This window comes from Haliotis rufescens, unplaced genomic scaffold (assembly GCF_023055435.1).
Source record: "Haliotis rufescens isolate VD_foot unplaced genomic scaffold, xgHalRufe1.0.p SCAF_1, whole genome shotgun sequence".
Classification (NCBI taxonomy): Eukaryota; Metazoa; Mollusca; class Gastropoda; order Lepetellida; family Haliotidae; genus Haliotis; species Haliotis rufescens.
In genome coordinates this window covers 32,182,570-32,201,911 of record NW_025963779.1, presented here as the reverse complement: position 1 = coordinate 32,201,911, position 19,342 = coordinate 32,182,570, and the positions used below count along the sequence as shown (strand labels likewise).

General features: G+C 38.2%; 1 protein-coding gene across 7 annotated transcripts in view; it reads left to right on the top strand.

Annotated features, from left to right (window-relative positions):
* LOC124110953 (oxidation resistance protein 1-like) overlaps positions 1 to 19,342 on the top strand; it is a 136,463-nt gene that overhangs the window by 100,059 nt on the left and 17,062 nt on the right. For 6 of the 7 annotated variants that reach the window (XM_048394834.1, XM_048394829.1, XM_048394824.1 and 3 more), the window contains 5 exons: positions 5,565 to 5,762; positions 6,733 to 6,914; positions 13,833 to 15,124; positions 15,925 to 15,930; positions 18,827 to 18,989. In XM_048394834.1, the coding sequence (XP_048250791.1) occupies positions 5,565 to 5,762; positions 6,733 to 6,914; positions 13,833 to 15,124; positions 15,925 to 15,930; positions 18,827 to 18,989 (1,841 nt within the window). The remainder of the gene's footprint in view (positions 1 to 5,564; positions 5,763 to 6,732; positions 6,915 to 13,832; positions 15,125 to 15,924; positions 15,931 to 18,826; positions 18,990 to 19,342) is intronic. The other variant, XM_048394820.1, reaches the window with a different exon arrangement.

Sequence of the window (19,342 nt, the reverse complement as noted above, 5' to 3'; positions counted from 1 at the left end):
CTGCCACATTGATCAACACAGGTCACCTGATTAAACTATCATCATAACACATACTAATGTCACTACGTTCTACATATTAAATAGCCAGGCATCCGTCAGCTGATGCACGCTGCTTAGGCCAGATTTCACAAGTTCAGAGTAGAGTGCCTATCATTCTCTTACATGATTACAATATTTTTTCAATTTTGAATAGTATGGACTAAGTAATTGGTTTTATGTAATTGTACGAATGCAAAAGTGCTACCGCATAACCCTGATTATGGTTATCATTATTTTGAAGATATATTGTAAAACCTGCAGTTATAATAACACAATATCAGAATATATTATTCATAGTAAAATAGTAGTTTCAGTGGTAGAAGCTAACAGTTTTAGTCCACTGGTCCTTATAATGATAACATATAGCAAAACCCTTAAAAATGGCAACTGTCTACTAGTCCTTATGATACCTTAACTATTGGGCAGTTTGGCAAGGACTACAGGACTAGTGCCAATTTCTAACGTTTAAGATATTATATTTTCCGATCATTGTGTCAAAATTCTTTTAACGTAATCACTGGTAGATTGGGAGACCCCGTGTGTGCAGCTGATTGCTGTTTCCGTCTTAGTTTGCAAGACAATACACGTGGTAATTTTATTCCCTGCATATAAAATCATTCCTAGCATAACAAGAAATATAATTAAAATGGTAAATCATCATGTCTTGTGATGTTAGTCATAAATTTCACCAACATTTATTTACCAACAAAAAAGAGTTTGATGAAAGTGTAATCCTTTCCTAAGCCACCCCTTTCGGGGGTCTGTAAATAATAGCGTTTGGACTGGACAATCCAGTGATTGATATTATGAGCATTGATCCACGCATTTGGGATACTATGACATGCATCAACCAAGTCAGCGAGCCTGACCACCTGATCTCGCTATTGCTCGTGATATTTGCAGTGACATCCCAGTGGAAAATTACATGCTGCCATACCCGTGAAGATCCGGGGTAGAGTAGGTTTTCAGCAACCCAACTTGCTGTTAAAGGCGACTATGCTTGTCGTAAGAGGCGACTAACGGGATCGGTTGGTCGGGCTCGCTGACATGGTTGAAGAATGTTATGGGTTCCAATTGAGTGGATTGATGCTCATGATATCAATCACTGGATTGTCTGGTCCAGACTCGATTATTTACAGACCACTGTCATATAGCTGGAATATTGCTGTGTGCGGCGTTAAACAACAAACCAAACCAACAAGCTGCCAGAACCTTTGTAACAAATCTGCACATACTGACAAGCAATTCAGTTCATCGTGAAAATTAGTCACCAGGAAATGTACAGGTGACATTAATATAATTCACACCATCAACAACAGCTGTATTTGGAAGAGGTTTCTGACTCATGGTGTGACATATAACCAGATTCACCAAGCATTACAACTGAGATTGTTTCTTGAAGCATATTGACAGCAGAAAATGAATACAATGTACTTACTAAACATGTGGCAAATCATTTTGAGTAGGTACCAAACATTTTGACCTGTGTTTGGATCCGGGGTAGAGTATGTCTTCAGCAACCCACCGACTATGCTTGTCGTAAGAATCGACTAACGGGATGGGTTGGTCAGGCTTGCTGACTTGGTTGATGCATGTCATCATATCCCAATTGCTTGGATTGATGCTCATGATGTCAATCACTGGTTTGTCTGGTCCAGACTCGATTATCTACAGACTACCGCTGTCATATAGCTAGAATATTGCTGAGTATGGCATTAAACAACAAACAAACCAAACATTTGGGAATAGTTTTTGTTAAATAGCAAAGTGAGCAAAGCGAGTCTATTTAATCTGGAAACCTGTTTATCTGGATTCTTACTGATCTGGAACCATGCTTGTATTTAAAATAAAATCCCAGTGAATCACTTTGGTGTGTCACTGGTTGGTTTTAATGTATGGAACAGTTGGACATCAATCAGCAATCATGAATAATGGAAAACGCAATTAATTTAAGCCACATAGTGACTGACTATAGTCATATAGCAACATTCTGTTGTGGCAATTTTGATACAGCAAATCTTTTAGATTAAGGTTTGTAATAAGGCATCAATAGACGAAATTATAATCTGATCATGGTTGCTGTAAATAGCAGTGAGTTGCAAGTTTGTGCTATCGTAAGTCTTGAAATTAATGTGAGTGTGAATTAAATGCAAAAACAGTGAGTGGTCTTTGCTCGCATTATTTAACATTGCATATATATCAACAATAAGACATTCTAGATAGCAGAAATACCAACTTCGACATATGCTGAAAACAAACAACTATGTATTTCACATCACTGTTTAATGAGCAGCACTTGTAATAAAATCAAGTATGTAAACAATGTCATTTAACACTAATTACATCCTGTGAATTATCACTGCTGGGGTCAAGACAGGAGTTCTACTCACTTATGTCATCACTGATCACACCTGCAAGTCCAGAAAGACGCCACCCACACAACACGGTGTCTTTGTTCTTTGTGATTGCGTCTAAGGCCGACACGAGCCAGCGCGCATGTATTGTTTTAGCGGAAGTACTCTACTCAGGGCTAATAAGCGGTGCTATTTGGTGTGTGATTGGATTAATGTAAGGTTGGATAAAGGTGAGGATTCTCCTGTAAACCTGACAGAGGACATTTTCTTTAGATATAAATCCATAGATGCTTGAGAGTAGGGGGGTGTTGCATTCATATTGAGTCGCGTTAAGGCGGTCGCTCATCACGCCAAAGACCCGGGTTCGATTCCCCACATGGGTACAATGTTTGAAGCCAATTTGTGGTGTCCCCAGCCATGAAGATTGCTGGAATGCGGCATAAAATCATACTCACTCACTAACTCATGTGAATGTCACATGGTAGTGCTGAGTGAATGCATTTATGCTTCCTAGCTGTCTTATATAGGGGGGTGGGGGGGGCGGTCAGGTAGCCTAGTGGTTAAAGCGTTCGCTCGTCACGCCGAAGACCCGGGTTCGATTCCCGACATGGGTACAATGTGTGAAGCCCATTTGTGGTGTCTCCCGCCGTGATATTGCTGGAATATTGCTAAAAGCCACATAAAACCTCACTCACTCACTCAATCACTCTTATATAGGGGATAGAAAATCATCCTGAAAAGTCGTTACAAGAAATAACTAAGTTGTTATCCATGAAAGTTTCATGTCTTCAAACTGATAAAGTGATATACAACATATCATTTAGTCAGCTGACTGACGTGGTAGGTTTTTGACAACTTGAACCAAATTTGCTAAGACTGCCAATTAATCCGAACCTGGTTCCACTTATATCAGCATTTCAAGTGAGCGATAAATGACTACCTTAAAGATGACATTGACTAGACATGACAGTGACATGTGACAGTCGGAAGATTTGGCTGTGCTGGGGTCACAGACTGCCTGGCTCTGCAGCAGTAGGAATGTGTGCTGTTGATTGACTGCTATTAGCATATGTGACGACATTCAATATGGCTGGTCATACGCTGATATTGATCACGGACCAGCTGTAATGTACAACAAAAGTATACACCTCCCTTGTCCCTGCTTGAGGCTGTCATTGTCACAGCAATCACCTGTTGGTAAGTACAGTCCTGTATCGACATCGCTCGTATATGGCATCTTGAAGTGTGCTATGCATCTGACTCGTGCAGCAGATGTAGATTTCGGGGGAAATTCGTCTTTGCTGTGTGAAAGTGAAAGTGAAAATGTGGTCCCCAAAAGGTAGCATGTGTGATGTTGTGACCTTCTTTGAGTAGGACATTTCTCCGCACGACGCAGGGGTAAGTAGTGTGAAGGTTCAATGTAGACTCAGCTGGTGGCAGTGTTGACAGATTCAATATATTGCGTATGTAAAACAATGAACTCATACAGATTCAATATATTGCGTATGTAAAACAATGAACTCATACAGATTCAATATATTGCGTATGTAAAACAATGAACTCATACAGATTCAATATATTGCGTATGTAAAACAATAAACTCATACAGATTCAATATATTGCGTATGTAAAACAATGAACTCATACAGATTCAATATATTGCGTATGTAAAACAATGAACTCATACAGATTCAATATATTGCGTATATAAAACAATGAACTCATACAGATTCAGTATATTGCGTATGTAAAACAATGAACTCATACAGATTCAATATATTGCGTATGTAAAACAATGAACTCGTACAGATTCAAGTAAGGTTAATAAGCTGTTAAAATCCCTGTTGATTGTGCCATCATATGTGATATGAAATGCAAAATTACTCTTTGGGATTAATAATTTTATAGATATTGTTTTGATAATTTTATATGAGTTGTTATTGATAGTTTCATTGTCCTTGGTCATTACCATGTTCATGCTTTTGTGGCTTTGAACCCTGTGGAGAATCCTTTGGTCAGTCAGTACCGTGTCCATGCTCTGACTGCTTTCAACACTGTGGGGAATCCCTTGGACAATCGGGGGCAGTCGGTTAGCCTAGTGGTTAAAGCGTTCGCTTGTCACGCCGAAGACCTGGGTTCGAATCCCAACATGAGTACAATGTGTGAAGCCCATTTCTGGTGTCCCCCGCCGTGATATTGCTGGAATATTGCTAAAAGCCGCATAAACCAAACTCACTCACTCACCTTGGTCAATCGGTACCATGTCCATGCTCTGACTGCTTTCAACCCTTTTGGGAATCCCTTGGTCAGTCAGTACCATGTCCATGCACTGACTGCTTTCAACCCTGAGGGGAATCCCTTGGTCAATCAGTACCATGTCCATGCTCTGACTGCTTTCAACCCTGTGGGGAATCCCTTAGTCAATCAGCTTTCAACCCTGAGAGCGTAGACCATTGTCCATAATAGTAATCACTTGTTTGTTGTGCCCGACTTGATAAGTTACATGCAGCTGACAATAATACCTGGATTGATGCTGACTGCGGACTTAAACAATGAACAAATAAACAAACGTCGAGTGGCTTTCACCAAGGTGGTAAATGTCTACGATCTGCTGGGAAAGCTGGGAACTGCTACATATTTACAAGGGGACTTACTCTGTGTCCAGTATTGTGTTGTCTTTAGATTATGATTAGAATCATGAGAAAAAGTTTGGTAAGGTAGAGAGTTAAACAGAGTTAATTCAAAATAAGAACAATATCAATATGAACAACACTGATGATGTTGATGATTTGAATTCAAATAATAATAGCAACAACAACATTAATAATAATAACAACAACAACAACAACAACAACAATAATAATTTTTACTTTGGCGAACAGTTATTGACCATCTTGTGGAAGGTCTGGCCTACACATACTTAGGGATGCAGGTTAGGGACAAACTCCAGAATGCCCATATCAAAGAAAAACTTTCGGACAGAGTACAAATGTAGATAATAATATAATTGCTGTAACATTTCTCAATTGGTTCTTGTTATATTATCTCATCATTATTTGATTAGTTTCGTTATCATTATCATAACTATTACCATTGGTGGTGGTGGTGGTGGCGGCAATGCTGCTGCTGCTGACAATGATGCTGATGCTACGTTCCTGCTGTGTTTTGTAGGATGTACCCCTAGTCTGCATGGCTGACAAACCACCAGTGCGGGTCCCAGGTCACGTGGAGAGGCAAATCTCATTGCCTAAGGAAAAAGTAGAGCCTGCTGTACCACAAAAGCTATCTGATGAGGAGGCAAAACAGCTGGACCAGGAATGCTATGAGAGATTTATCAAAATTAATGTCAAACACATCACTGATGGACAGGTGAGGTTTTCAACAGTTTGTAAGAACGTCTACTTCTGCATAAGTTTGTCACATAGCCTTGTCTTCTAATGGGATCCAGACCTCTTCCGTGGTCTAGTAGCGAGAGCCTCTGCCCATGGAGTGAAAGGTCAGTGGTTCAATCAGCGGCTGCTTCATACCAAAAGACGTAAAAAGATGGTACTTTTTGTTACCCTGCCTGGTGCACTGCATTAATGGGCTAACTAGTCGGCACAGAATCAGTATACTGTGACTGCGTGGGTATCCATGTTAAACTCAGTGGGCTAGCATGGTATCTCATGGTATCTCAGTAGGCTAGCACTATAAAGTGGCTTTAGCCCGGAATAGTACAAGCAAAGTGAACTGACAGTCATCGCATGAAACAGCAAGACAGGTGAATCCTATCATCACACTACAAAAGTTGGATTTACTTGGAAATGAAACTGGAAAATTTGAATAGAACACTTTCACAACGTTATAAATTAAACGAATGTATTGCAGGAGGTTCCTTTATTATTCTAAAATTACACAAATACTTCAAATAATTATTTGAAATTAATATAAATAAATACGTGGTCTACAGAAAAATTATTTATATGGCACATATTGTGAACTGACAGTCATCGCATGAAACAGCAAGACAGGTGAATCCTATGATCACACTACAAAAGTTGGATTTACTTGGAAATGAAACTGGAAAATTTGAATAGAACACTTTCACAACGTTATAAATTAAACGAATGTATTGCAGGAGGTTCCTTTATTATTCTAAAATTACACAAATACTTCAAATAATTATTTGAAATTAATATAAATAAATACGTGGTCTACAGAAAAATTATTTATATGGCACATATTGGCTGTTTACCGTGCTATGCCTTGAGGCTGTAATTGTCCTTATTTTCACCATACAATTTCAAAGCAAGTAGTTTTGCAAGTCAAAGAATGAAAATTTAATTCCTCCCTCTTTCAGGGAGTAGTGAGTGGGACCTTGATTGTGACCCCCAATGCTGTGATGTTCGACCCCAACGTGTCCGACCCCCTGGTGATCGAGCATGGCACGGAGCAGTATGGGATGATCACCCCCATGGACATGGTGATCAGCGCGGCCATGTACCATGACATAGCTGCCATGAGGCTCCGTGGCAAGAAAGGGTAAGCCGTTACTCCAAACTTTAACAATGTACTCATGCTGTCATGACAAGCATCAGAGACCAATCTGTGGTGGTGTTTGAAATAGCTGTCTGCCCGTTAGCCAAATGCCAGTGACTTTTATATTAGGGTTGTAACATTTCAACTGGCCTGACTGTCGAGTTGAAAATTATTGTCAACACATATGTATTTCTATGAATCATCAAGTCAGTTAAGGCATCATTTAATGTCAGAGTCTGTTGTCATTTTGTTTTGCGATGTTGTAAACTGGGTCTTTGCTATGCACTGATTATGACTGCTATATCTGTACACGCGTTATTGGAAATGTGTCTGAAAGTCTAAGAACTACCACAAACATGGTTTATGATTTTGTTTGTTTATTTGTTGTTCAATGCTGCACTCAGCAATATTCCAGTTATATGCGGTGGTCTGCAAAATATTTGAGTCTGGACCAGACAATCCAGCGATTGACATCATGAGCATAGATCCACGCAATTGGGATATGATGTCATGCATCAACCAAGTCAGCAAGCCTGACCAGCTGATCTCGTTAGTTTCCTCTTACGACAAACATAGTCGCCTTTTATGGCAAGTATGGGTTGCTGAAGACATACTCTACCCCAGATCTTCATGGGTCAGTAAGAGGGCTTGAACATTTCTTGTTATTAAGCCCTCCAGGGCAGTGATTTATGCACTATTCTGTGGTGAGTCCATGGTAATAAGACACTTCCAACATGTTATGTCTGTGTAAGCTGCAGGAGATGCTGAATTAGAATTCTACAGGTTTTACATGGACTTGTTAAATGGGAGTCATCATGACTCCACATATTTTGGGGGGTGGTGGGTTGTGGTGTCAATCTCTAAACTTCGTCATGATTTTCTTTACAGGCCATGCTTGTTTGCTGTAATATACACTGTGACTGCAACAAGTGCTAGACAGAAAAACTCACAGCTGATTGGCTGGTGTATCTATAAATAGACAGTAACTCTAAGTTTCTATTTTGTGAAAGTTGTTTCAGTCTTATTTAATTACGTGAGTTTGTAGATTTGTTTTGTTATAAACAACTAGTGGAGTAGCGGTCAGTATTTTTCTTGTAAATATTGTAAATTCTCAGTATGAATTTAGATTACCTTAGCAAATTTATTGCGTCAGTTTTGACTCGTGTCATAAATGTTTGCAAGTATTTAAAATAATTATTGAGTCAAATGCACAAGAATTATGTGTCATGTTTATCTCAGAAGATATCCTTATAAGCAGGGATAGAAATTTGCCCCTCCCACAAGCTGGAGACATATATACGGGTGAAGGGATGGTGAGGGCTATAAGGATGTTTGACTTTACAAAGCTTATCCATGAGTCAGCACAACCCTGATCTTAAGGTTTGATGAGATTTACTTAGGCAGCTTTGTCTTATGTAATTGTATCGTGGCTTCTTGATAGTGCCTCCCTATGAAGCAAGTTGAAACTTATGCTGCTAAATCACTAGCTTAAGATAGCTGCTTTTAGCATTATATAAGGTATTTAAAGTATGAGATTAGGGCAGCAAGGTGAACTTGTAACCCTTCTAATTATCATTGTCAGGAGTAGCATGAAGCCAAATGCTAGCTGCATAATGGCTTTTCAAAGTCCTTCACATGAATGTTCCTATCTTTATATCCTCCTTGATAAGAGACGAATGAGAAGCTAGATAAGACAATATAGATGTATAGATTATTGATAATGATTAGGGACAGGAATCTTGTAAGGCACTGTGTCTTTATGCACTTGTTAACTGGAGACCCGTGAAGATCCGGGATAGAATAGGTCTTCAGCAACCCATGCTTGCTGTAAATGGCGCGACTATGCTTGTCGTAAGGAGCGACTAACAGGATCGGGTGGTCAGGCTCACTGTCTTGATTGATGCATGTCATTGATCCCAAGGGCATGGATCGATGCTCATGATGTCAATCACCGGATTGTCTGGTCCAGACTCGATTATTTACAGAACGTCATCATATAGCTGGAATATTGCTGAATGCAGAGTTAAACAAACAAACAAACAAACAAACAAACAAACAATTAAATGTTAACTGGAATAACTGAAATCAGGTAAGGCAAAAGTTTTGTTAAAAATGATAATCAAAGTACCTAATTTTGAAAAAAAAAACCCAAAAACCCGAACATACCTCAATTTAGTATATAAATATGTTTTTGTGTTAAAAAAACCCAGGATATGTCCCACTGTTAATGACGTGTGTACATTTCGCCAGTAATTGTGGTTTTGCCTGGTGAATAGCACCCACCGTACCACCAGGAAGTGTAGCTGATTCTAAGAGTGCTGCACATATGTCTAGACCATGTCTTTTTTGTGGTTTTGTTAAAACACCTTCTGGCAATATGGGTTGAATTTTTTCATGTTTTGAATCAGCAAATGACAACTCACCATGAATGTCACTTATTGAAGTTTTTTTCTCAATATGAGAATACAATAAAAGTTTGTGAATTTATGAAGATACTTTTTTTATGAATATCAAATGAAATGATGAAAAGAATGCTAATATTTTTTTAAAGATATTTTGAAGTAAATTTTATGCTTTTCCTAAATTAAGTAGAGCTGACTAAGATAGCTACACACCTCGTTTTAGTTGTATAATCCACTGGAATGATATACAGGTATTGTGATAATGAGTCTTTAGTTTTAAGATAAAAAGAGTGAAAAATAATTTTAGTCAACAAATTATATGCAGTTTGGCTTAAAACATTCAGACACACAATTGTTTCCAATTCTCCTAATTAACAGTTATCTATTTTTGTTAGAGATCTAGAGGTCAATTTATCAATTAATAAAAAATGATTAATATAATTAAAAGCTAGTTCATTATTTTTGTCAGATTATTTAAAAACTGTTTAAAAATGTTTGATATTTCTATATCCATATAAACAATAAAAATATTTTTATTCAGAATTATGTGCCCTACAATACAAAGAGTAGGCACCACAGGGAACGCAAAATTAAGCCAATTTGTCCCAGGGGAGACAACTCTCATTACTTGTAGTCTGATAACTGACAGTGAATCATAGGTCATGTGGTGTAAGCCAGGATTATCGGACAGTGATAGCAGTCACACGTTTTTCACTGACATTGGTCAGCACGCTTGATCACTGTCTCTGTTAAAATCTGTTTACAAATGTCCACAATGAGATTTTTCATGAAACATGGTTTCCCAAAGTGTTACAGTTGGATTGGCAGCAGGAAAAGAAAAGGGTGATGTATTTTTTTAGGATGATTTTAATTTTTTGGAAATTATTTGGTTAATTCAAAGTTTGAAAGGGAATTGATATAGTACAATCTCTTAAAAGGGTTTTAATTAAAGTAATAGATTTTAATGAATTTCAAGTTCAGTGTTAAAAGTTACCACTACCATTTCTGTGATACATCTCAGCCTTGTGGAACATATACAGTATTGTAATCCATGAAGTAAGTCCCCTAGCCATTTGATCAAGTCACAGGATACTGTACTGATGATATGTTTTTGTTTTTTAGAGTGAGTGACAAAGCTCAAGACAAGCTGTGTATTTATGAAAATACCTAAAAGAAATCACCATAACCCAAATATACTACTCCAAAGATGTTAAGGACCGCCACCTCTTCCATATTACTATAGTTAATATGAAAGAATTGGGTGTTCCTGAACTTCTTGTGTGTGGTATAATTTTGAAATACAGTTTTTTGTGTGTTTTTTTCCAAGTATTTATGTAAACAAGTAGTACAAACATACTTGAAAAATTTCAAATTTAAAAAAACCCAAAATTTACAAATCTTTAATTTTCCAATGTAGCCTTTTCAGATGGCTTTCCCGTGTATATATACTGAACGCAGGCATCACATACATGTGTACATGAACTCTAGCCTGCAGTGAATATTGTAACAGAAGTTCTCCTTTTATGACATTTAAAACAAATTATAAGGCCTTGGTTTATAATTGACAATTATTTAGGGGACTTTATCATATACAAAAAAAACTTTCCTGTTTGAAAGTTACATTGATCTTGATGTGAACCAAGGAAGAGGGGGACAGTCACCACATTAAAATAGTTGTATGCAATTGGATAGCAATAATATTTAATCATCACCATACCATTGGATTGGTTAATATACCCATGTACCCTATATATCGTTTTAAGTGTCCATGATATACCCCAGATAGTCACCCCCAGGTTAAGACATATGTTTGTATTTACTAGTCCACAAAATGGCCTACTGCAGAGTTACCATCTACACAATAGCAACACTTGTCATCCACCAAGAAATGTTAATAGTCCTCCTGAATGTTGTGAGTCTGGGACCCTGCTCCTAATTACAAGACTCTCCTAAACAAAAGCCATTAGTGACCCTCCAATCACCGGAGGGGACTGAGATCCCCTCCCATGTGAGTGTGGTGTTGCGTAAGCCTACTGACATCTTGTCATCTGCACAGCCAGCTTGCCTTGCTCAGGCTGGAACTGATAACCCTGCTTGTGACTGAGTTGTATCTGATTGTCCACAGATGTTTAAATGCTGGACCGGTCAGTCAGATCTATACTGGACCAGTCAGTCCATCTTTTCCTGAGAGAGAGAAGAAGGGGTACCCAATTATTTGTTTCTTTAATTTCCTGATGTTTTGTGGATAAGGATGTAGTTTGTCATATTTCTTTACTTCATTTGTAGCTCATTATGGTGAATTTATATTTTGTTTATGATTTGCTTAATTTTATTCTTTGCCCCTAATGATGTCACTTACATGTGGAAAGAGTGGGTTGTCCTAATGTAGGTACTTCCTCTCCTACATGATCATCTATTGACAACAGATAATCATCCCACCAGGAGCTGTTGTACTGCTGTAATTATTTTTCCACTGCGACCAAGGACTGGTTGAGCAATATACATTTGTGGTTTAATTGATCATTTGTGTATTGTGAAGTTCATTCATCTACTCGTGCACAGTGTAGAGTTGATGGGATTATTACATGGTGGCTCACATTAATTGACCAGTTTGATCATTACTCACGTAAGTTTATTGAATTGTAGGTCTCTTTGGGGTAAAATATCAGGTTCATATAGCCATGCATTCATTACACCGAATTTGTAAAGCACATGAGCTTTATAGGATAATATTGGATAATATATTGTTAAGCTGTTGGGACTTTTGAACTAGTTTTAACTAACAGTACAATGTCCTTGTTAGTTTTAACCATGTTCGACTGTAAATTATAACTAAGACCTAACCACGGGTCCGCATAGTCCTGTGGGTATCGGGGTCCTGCTCAGTACCCACCCAACCCGAGTTACCCGTCCCAGCCCCAACATGGGGTAAAGGGTGCCATGTGGAGGAATCAGGTAGCTGTGAATTAAGGTACTTCCTTGTCAACTCCAGATTTAAAACTTGACTGATTCTACACTACACTTCTTACAGCCCATCCTTAATTGTAGGAAGTTGGCTCTCTCACTATACTGCATAGTCTCTATACAAAGCACCCGACAGTAATGGCTCCTGTATTGATGGCTTGCCTTCCTTCTGCCCCTAGGGATTCGGGGCTGATCCCTGGCAAAACTCATGCTTCGTCATAAGATCTGACTTGTGAGGGTCAGGAGGTTACCATGTGTTACCTGGCTGATTGAGTGTATTGGATCACAGATGGCATGGAGTATTGCTGTCCACACTGGTTGGGCTGGCTCAAACTGTTATAACAGGCTGTCAGGATGTGGTTGTTAAATTGTGGACTGCAGTGTGCAGCTTTCTCTCACTCTTCTTGTCTTCTTTGGATTCGATAAGATGTTTTCAGTTTAGAAGAATCCCTTTTTCTTTTTTTTTGTGAAGGATTGTCTTATAAACTTTGTACCATTTATAGAATCACTTAAAAGGTTTCATTTTTGAGTTGTGGCAACTTTTTCCTCATTCTGACTAAAATGACACTGGAGATTCTAAAGAGAAAAAAGCACTGAGATTTAATTAGTTTATTTCATATCTTGACTATAGTAATACTGCATATAACAGTGTGTTATTTATATCATATGCAATGCAAAGTATGTCAATACTTTTTGTTTCTTATGTGTTAGAAGATATTAATGAGTGATGTTAGTGATTTGATGCTTTGTATTTGAGTCGGATGTAAATAAATGGTTTCATGCAATATAATATTTGGAGGAAGATGTCACCATTACTAAAACTTGATCGACAGTGAGCATGCTATGGTTAATGATTGAAGACCATCCTACATTAAAAGTGATTATCATATTAAGGCAAGATCAAATTGTTTTATTGTTTTATGAACACATGTTAGCAACTTAAGATATTGCCAAAGAGAAAAATAGAAATTAAAACAAAATATGCTATGTTTAATTGCAATCATCATATTATATACTGATTACTAACATCAGCAACCCATGCTTGCTGTAAAAGGCGACTATGTTTGTCGTAAAAGGCGACTATGTTTGTCGTAAAAGGCGACTATGTTTGTCGTAAAAGGCGACTCTGCTTGTCGTAAAAGGCGACTATGCTTGTTGTAAAAGGCGACTAATGGGATCGGGTGGTCAGGCTTGCTGACTTGGATGAAGCATGTCATCGATCCCAATTCCGTGGATTGATGCTCATAAAATCAATCACTGGATTGTCTGGTTCAAAGTCGATTATTTACAGACCGCCGTCATATAGCTGGAGTGTGCGTTCGTGCGTGCCTGCCTGCGTGCGTGTGTGCGTGTGTGCGTGCGTGTGTGCATGTGAAGGAACAAGGTCAATCTGTTACAAAACATAACATAACAGAAACCACATTTATGTTAGATCTCCATACTTATGTGTATGTTATGCATAGAATAATCCTTGTTGCATATGGATTAAGGTTCAATGAAAGTAAGCTTTTCTAGACTATACTGGAGACACTAACAGCTCTGATTGGTGTTTCAGTGAGGACCGAGCAACATCTCCACGGCCTGAAGTGTACCACGACAAGGGTTGTCCCCTCTACCAGGCTTTTGCCTCACTGCACGATAAGTCCAAAGACCATGTAGACACAGGCCCAGGAACAGTGCTGAGTGATCTATGTCATCCAAGTCATCCAAGTCGATCCTCCACACTAGAGAGCTTGAAATCGGAAACTAACAGTATCTGTTCGTGTGGTGTGATATCGCGACATCAGAGTGTTAATATTGAATCGCCAGATTTGAATGGAAACGAAAAATTGCCTGGCGAGGGTGAAACAGAGCCTGCATCTAAAGATGCTGTGAGGAGTGAGTCAGAACAAACAACTGCAGAAGCAGGCGCTCATCTTGGAAGCAGTGCTGAGGATACTGGTAAAGACACTGAAGAGTACTTAGGAAGTAGCCAAACAGGTACTGACGACACAATGGGAGCAGTTAAAAGTAAAATTGCTGATGGTTTGGATAAAGTAGAGAGTAAGTTTGAGAAGGATTTGGAAGGAGTTTTGGGTGCAAAGTGTGATGAGAATTTCAATGACCAAGGTGCAGCTGGTGCTGTGACCGAACTGACAGCTCCTGAAAATATTTCTGAGATTTCCAGTGTGGGAACGGATGTGACAGAAGATGAAGGCTTTAGTGATGATGCAAATGTGACAGATGATAAAGGGTCAAGAAAAATTACTTTTGTGGATCGAGATGCTTCTGTCCTAACGACTGATATTTCCGACCTTGCCCAAACTTCTCTCTCTCAGGATGAACCCCAACTGTCTTTAACACTCTCTGGTGAGGATGCAAAATCTGTGATATTGAACAATGCAGCTACTGGAGAATCAACGACTGATCCAGAGTCGAAGAGAGTACACCAAGAAAACCAAAATCCAAATGAATCAAGAATTGAGAACGTTTTTGTTGAAAATAGTGATGAAACAGCATATGTCAAAGGAACCAGTTTGGAATCAGATGACGGACAACAAGCAGACATGTCTGCTTCATCAGCCATTTTGGAATCTCAAGTGCAGGATCAGACAGATGGAGGGTTCAGACCTTTTCAGACATCTGCCAAACATCTGAGTAATTTTGTCAACTACGCAACTGGATTGTTCCGAAAGGATTCTGAGGATCGTATCAACCTGGATGACATCAATGAAGTTGTAGTGACGACAGCCAACAGAACACCAGTCATGTCCGTCACAACCACGGCACATCCTGATCTGATAAACCTAGAGGTGGAAAGTGCCATCAAACTGGAAGACAAACCAGAACTGTTTCAAACATTTGATAGTAAGTATGAGTTGTCTTCCTTGGAGTTTGATTTCAATCAAAGAAATATATTTGGTTTTTGAACGGTGTTTTTAGAACCATGACAATCACACTGATTCATATTGAGGGTGGAAAATATTGTAATGCTGTTGGTTGTCTTTCTTAGACAAGACAAAGCATTTTATGCTTCTTAAAAATAACTACTTGATACTGTCTCAGACTTTAGACACGAGTCTGAAGCCAAGTCTAGTAAAAGTCCTTTAGATCGTACTAAAATTATCAAAATGATGCGAAGAGCCAACATCGGGCTAGTGGACCTTTTGGCACAGACTGCGATAATTTTGTGGTAATTGTGTGGTAATCATCATCTGGGGTCTGATTAGTTGCTGATAATCATTTGCATGTACACCTCTAACACCCCTTTTGTCGGCTCGGTCATATGAACAAAAGGTATATGTGATCCTGTATAATGATTATTGTTGTAGTGTACATGTTAACAATAAATATTGACATTCCGTTGTAAGTGGTAGCTAAGTAGCACTTTGTTTTCAGAAGTTTCATTTTATCTTCATTTTTTTGTAGTCATTCTTAACCAATGATACATATTGAATTAATTTCCCATACTCATTACTATTTTGTATCAACTTAACCATACTATATCCAGCTCGACTTTACTTATGAATGATCATTTGAATTTGTGCATGACTTGGCCGTGAAGATTAGCACTTAATTTATCTGCTGATGTCATGCAATTTGATATTGTGAAACTTTTGCATCATGGAGTATTTTAAAATATCATTTTTATCTTCTCTGCTTTCCAGGTCTAGGTATGTGATATAGAAGGTCTGATTCTGTGTCAGCTGTGCTTATAGAGTATTTTCCTCAAGGGAATATTTTTACATGTGCATGCCCTATGTATGAGCATGAGAAAAATGGTGGGAACAGAAATGTCGTATACTCTAGGATATATAATCAGAACTGCTGATTTGATATGTTAATTGAAAAAATAATTGAAAAAGAAAAATTCAGTGGCCTTGTTATAATGACTTGAATTCCATTATTTGAATTCCACCCATGGCCTGTTTGTTGCCCTTCTTCTCAAACAGTAGACTGTGCCTCAACTCCCATGTATTCCAGTGTCTTCGTGTGTAGGTAAATAATTCAAAATCGTGGAATAAAGTTGTATCATAATTTGCAAGTGATTGATGGGTTGTGGCATTTTTTAAACTTGTTACTGAAACTACAGTATATGGTTTGTAAAGTGTGTTTTAACCGGAGTTGACACTGCAGTGATAATATATACCATGCTTACCAAATATATAAGTATTTTGAGAAGACCCGGACAAAAATTGGTGGAAACACCAGTCTGTCATTAATATATTTATCGAGTCTTTCCCAATAACCATTTGAAACCGCTTGTATTAACAAAGAATATCCCTAAAGTGTCTGTGAAAGTAAGACATTAATATTTGATTAGGACTATTTCTTTCAATATGACTTGGGTTTTGTAACTCATTCACTGAAACGTGATGTTGAATCCAATTCATTCACTTCCTCATGCAATGGAAAATTCTTTTAATTTGAATAAAGCTATTAGACTTGTGCCTCTGACAATTATTTGTATGTTCTGAAGTGAAAATTACTTTTAAGGAAATGCATGACGGCTAGGCTTAATGTTTATCTTGATGCATCAAGGCTGTATTGACTGCACATTGTCATTCACTGTATCGGACTCGAGGCTTCCATTCCGATTTTCTTGAAAGTTTCTGCTCTTTCAGTTATTCACACTGTCATTCTGTCCTTCACTCCGTGTGTGTGGAGATATGTTATTTTGAGTACGAGTTAACCTACCTGTATCTGTGCATGCTAATTAATAACAACTGGTAAGTACTGCAACCATGTAACGTGAACCAATCTGAATAAATCTGAATAAAAGAAACATCTACAAATTATATCTATATGGATTAATTTATTTCAGTGCAAAAGTGTGCATGTAGTGCCAGTGATAAATAATAATAACTTGGTTGATTAGGTTTGAAGATTTCATCAAATTTGTAACTAAAACTATGAAAGAGTTGTATCACAAAAACTTTACTTTTTACTTTTCCCTTTATATATTGCCTATTACCGTATTCGACGTAATAAGCGCCCAGGGGGCTCTCAAAATTAGAAAAAAGGGGGCTCTGATTAGAATATAGTTTTGGTAAGAAAAAAACCAGCTGAAAGATCGGTAATATTGTGGTTTATGCTGATAGCCTCATATGATACAAAAGAAAAGTATTTTACACGACATGTATATTTTCCAGAATTTAAATGTCCATAATTAATGGTGCATATAACATATGAGTGAGTATTATGCATGAATAAATAAGTCTTGTGTACACTGATCAATCGGAAGGGGTGCTAATTGGGATTGTTCACCAGTCAGTATATTATCAAATATCACCGTGGGCTCTTATTAGAGCAGAGCGCTTACTATGTTGAATACGGTAATCTGATTATATCTTCACACACATTATTCCTTAAATGCTTCAAGTTTCTGATCACGTCACCTTCCATGATCCATTACCTCTAACGTTGGTTAATCATCCTGAGTTAGGTGGTCTAGAGAATGCAACAGATAAGGCTGATTTGTTTTAAGGAGATAGAGGGTAGACCATATATTTTTCTATGCCATGTCAATAGCCATGTTAACTATTTCATTGAGGTATTTAAATCAGGGATGAATGTATTCAAGTTTGGAACTGTCTTGCTGTGTGTCGATCAACTTGATTGTGGAGATAGCCACAAGATCCTGATTGGTAAATCAGAACCTATTCCGTATTGTTTGGAGGATGTCAAAACACAATGAAATGTGTCGCCTTCACCACCTGATTTGAGATTCAAAGACATTTGTAGATGTAAATTTGAGTTACAGTAGGTTTATATGCTAATGTAGAATTGTCTGCACACAATGCGCCTGATAAGTAATAAACATTATTCATAACATATGCTATACATACATATATGTACATTGTGATGTCATTTATTTTTTGCTCCAAATCATGGTATAAAAAAATAGTTAATTAAACTATGAAGACTGGTTTCTTATAGAACATACATTTGTTACAGATATTACAGACAATGAGAAAAATCAAGTCTTTGAATTTGCATGGAAGTACAGTGCATGATTCAGTATGACAACTTGTGCAGGAATCTCTTAATGTGTCTGTTTCACCAAGATTGGTTTTCATGATGACCCTAAGTGTGCATGGTTTTATTGTTGTATACAAGCTGTTACATGATTGATTTCTCTTGCTTAGCACACCAGTGGTCGTCAGGATCTCAGCCGTTTTATAAACTTCCATGCACATTTTGCTTAAAATCCACCTGTCTCATGCTTTCAGTGAGATGTGCTGCAAGCATTCTACTTCTTGATGACTCACACCATTTGACACTTATATATGTTGCAGGATATAGGTTGAATATTAAATCAGATTTTTTATTATGAGATATGCAAATAATGTATTGTTGCCTGGGGATAACAGGAAGAGGTTTTGAAGTGTATATATTTGAATTAACAGACAAGGAGAGAAGATTTGATGTACCTCCCTACCTCTTTGATATAAATGTAATAGGATTGTTTCTTTTGATTGTGAGTAACAATAATGGATAATTTATTAACGATTGTCAAAGTTAATGGCTACGTTCAAGCAGTAAATAACAAGGATTTTCCTCTGACAGAGCTGATTGCCCGGCCCGCTGCTCGGTCTGAGGACCCCCCACTTTACCTCTGCCTGCGGGTGGGGCACCCCAAGAACAAGGAGGTGTCCCAGACCTGCCCCATCGAGTCCTACAGGGCCACCAAGAAGAAGCCGGAATACTGGTTCTCCATCCCCAGAGACAAGTGAGTCTGTGCATACATACATTGATCTACTGTTTGTGTGTTGGTTTGTTTGTTAAGGTCTCATCAATATTCTAGCCGTTAATCTACTGTGTCATGGGACTGACCTGTATCTCTGTTCCTGGTAACCAATCCTTCACCCGCCTGACTGAATGTCCAGTAAGCTTATGTCATGGCCTGTTTTCCGTCTTCTGTCATCAGACCACCTCAGTGGTCTAGTGGTAGAGCGTCGGCCGGGAGTGCGGAAGGCCCGGGGTTCGATTCCCGGCCATGTCATACCAAAAGACGTAAAAAAAATGGTACTTGTTGTTACCCTGTCTGGCGCTCGGCATGAAGGGGCTAAAACAAGGACTGGT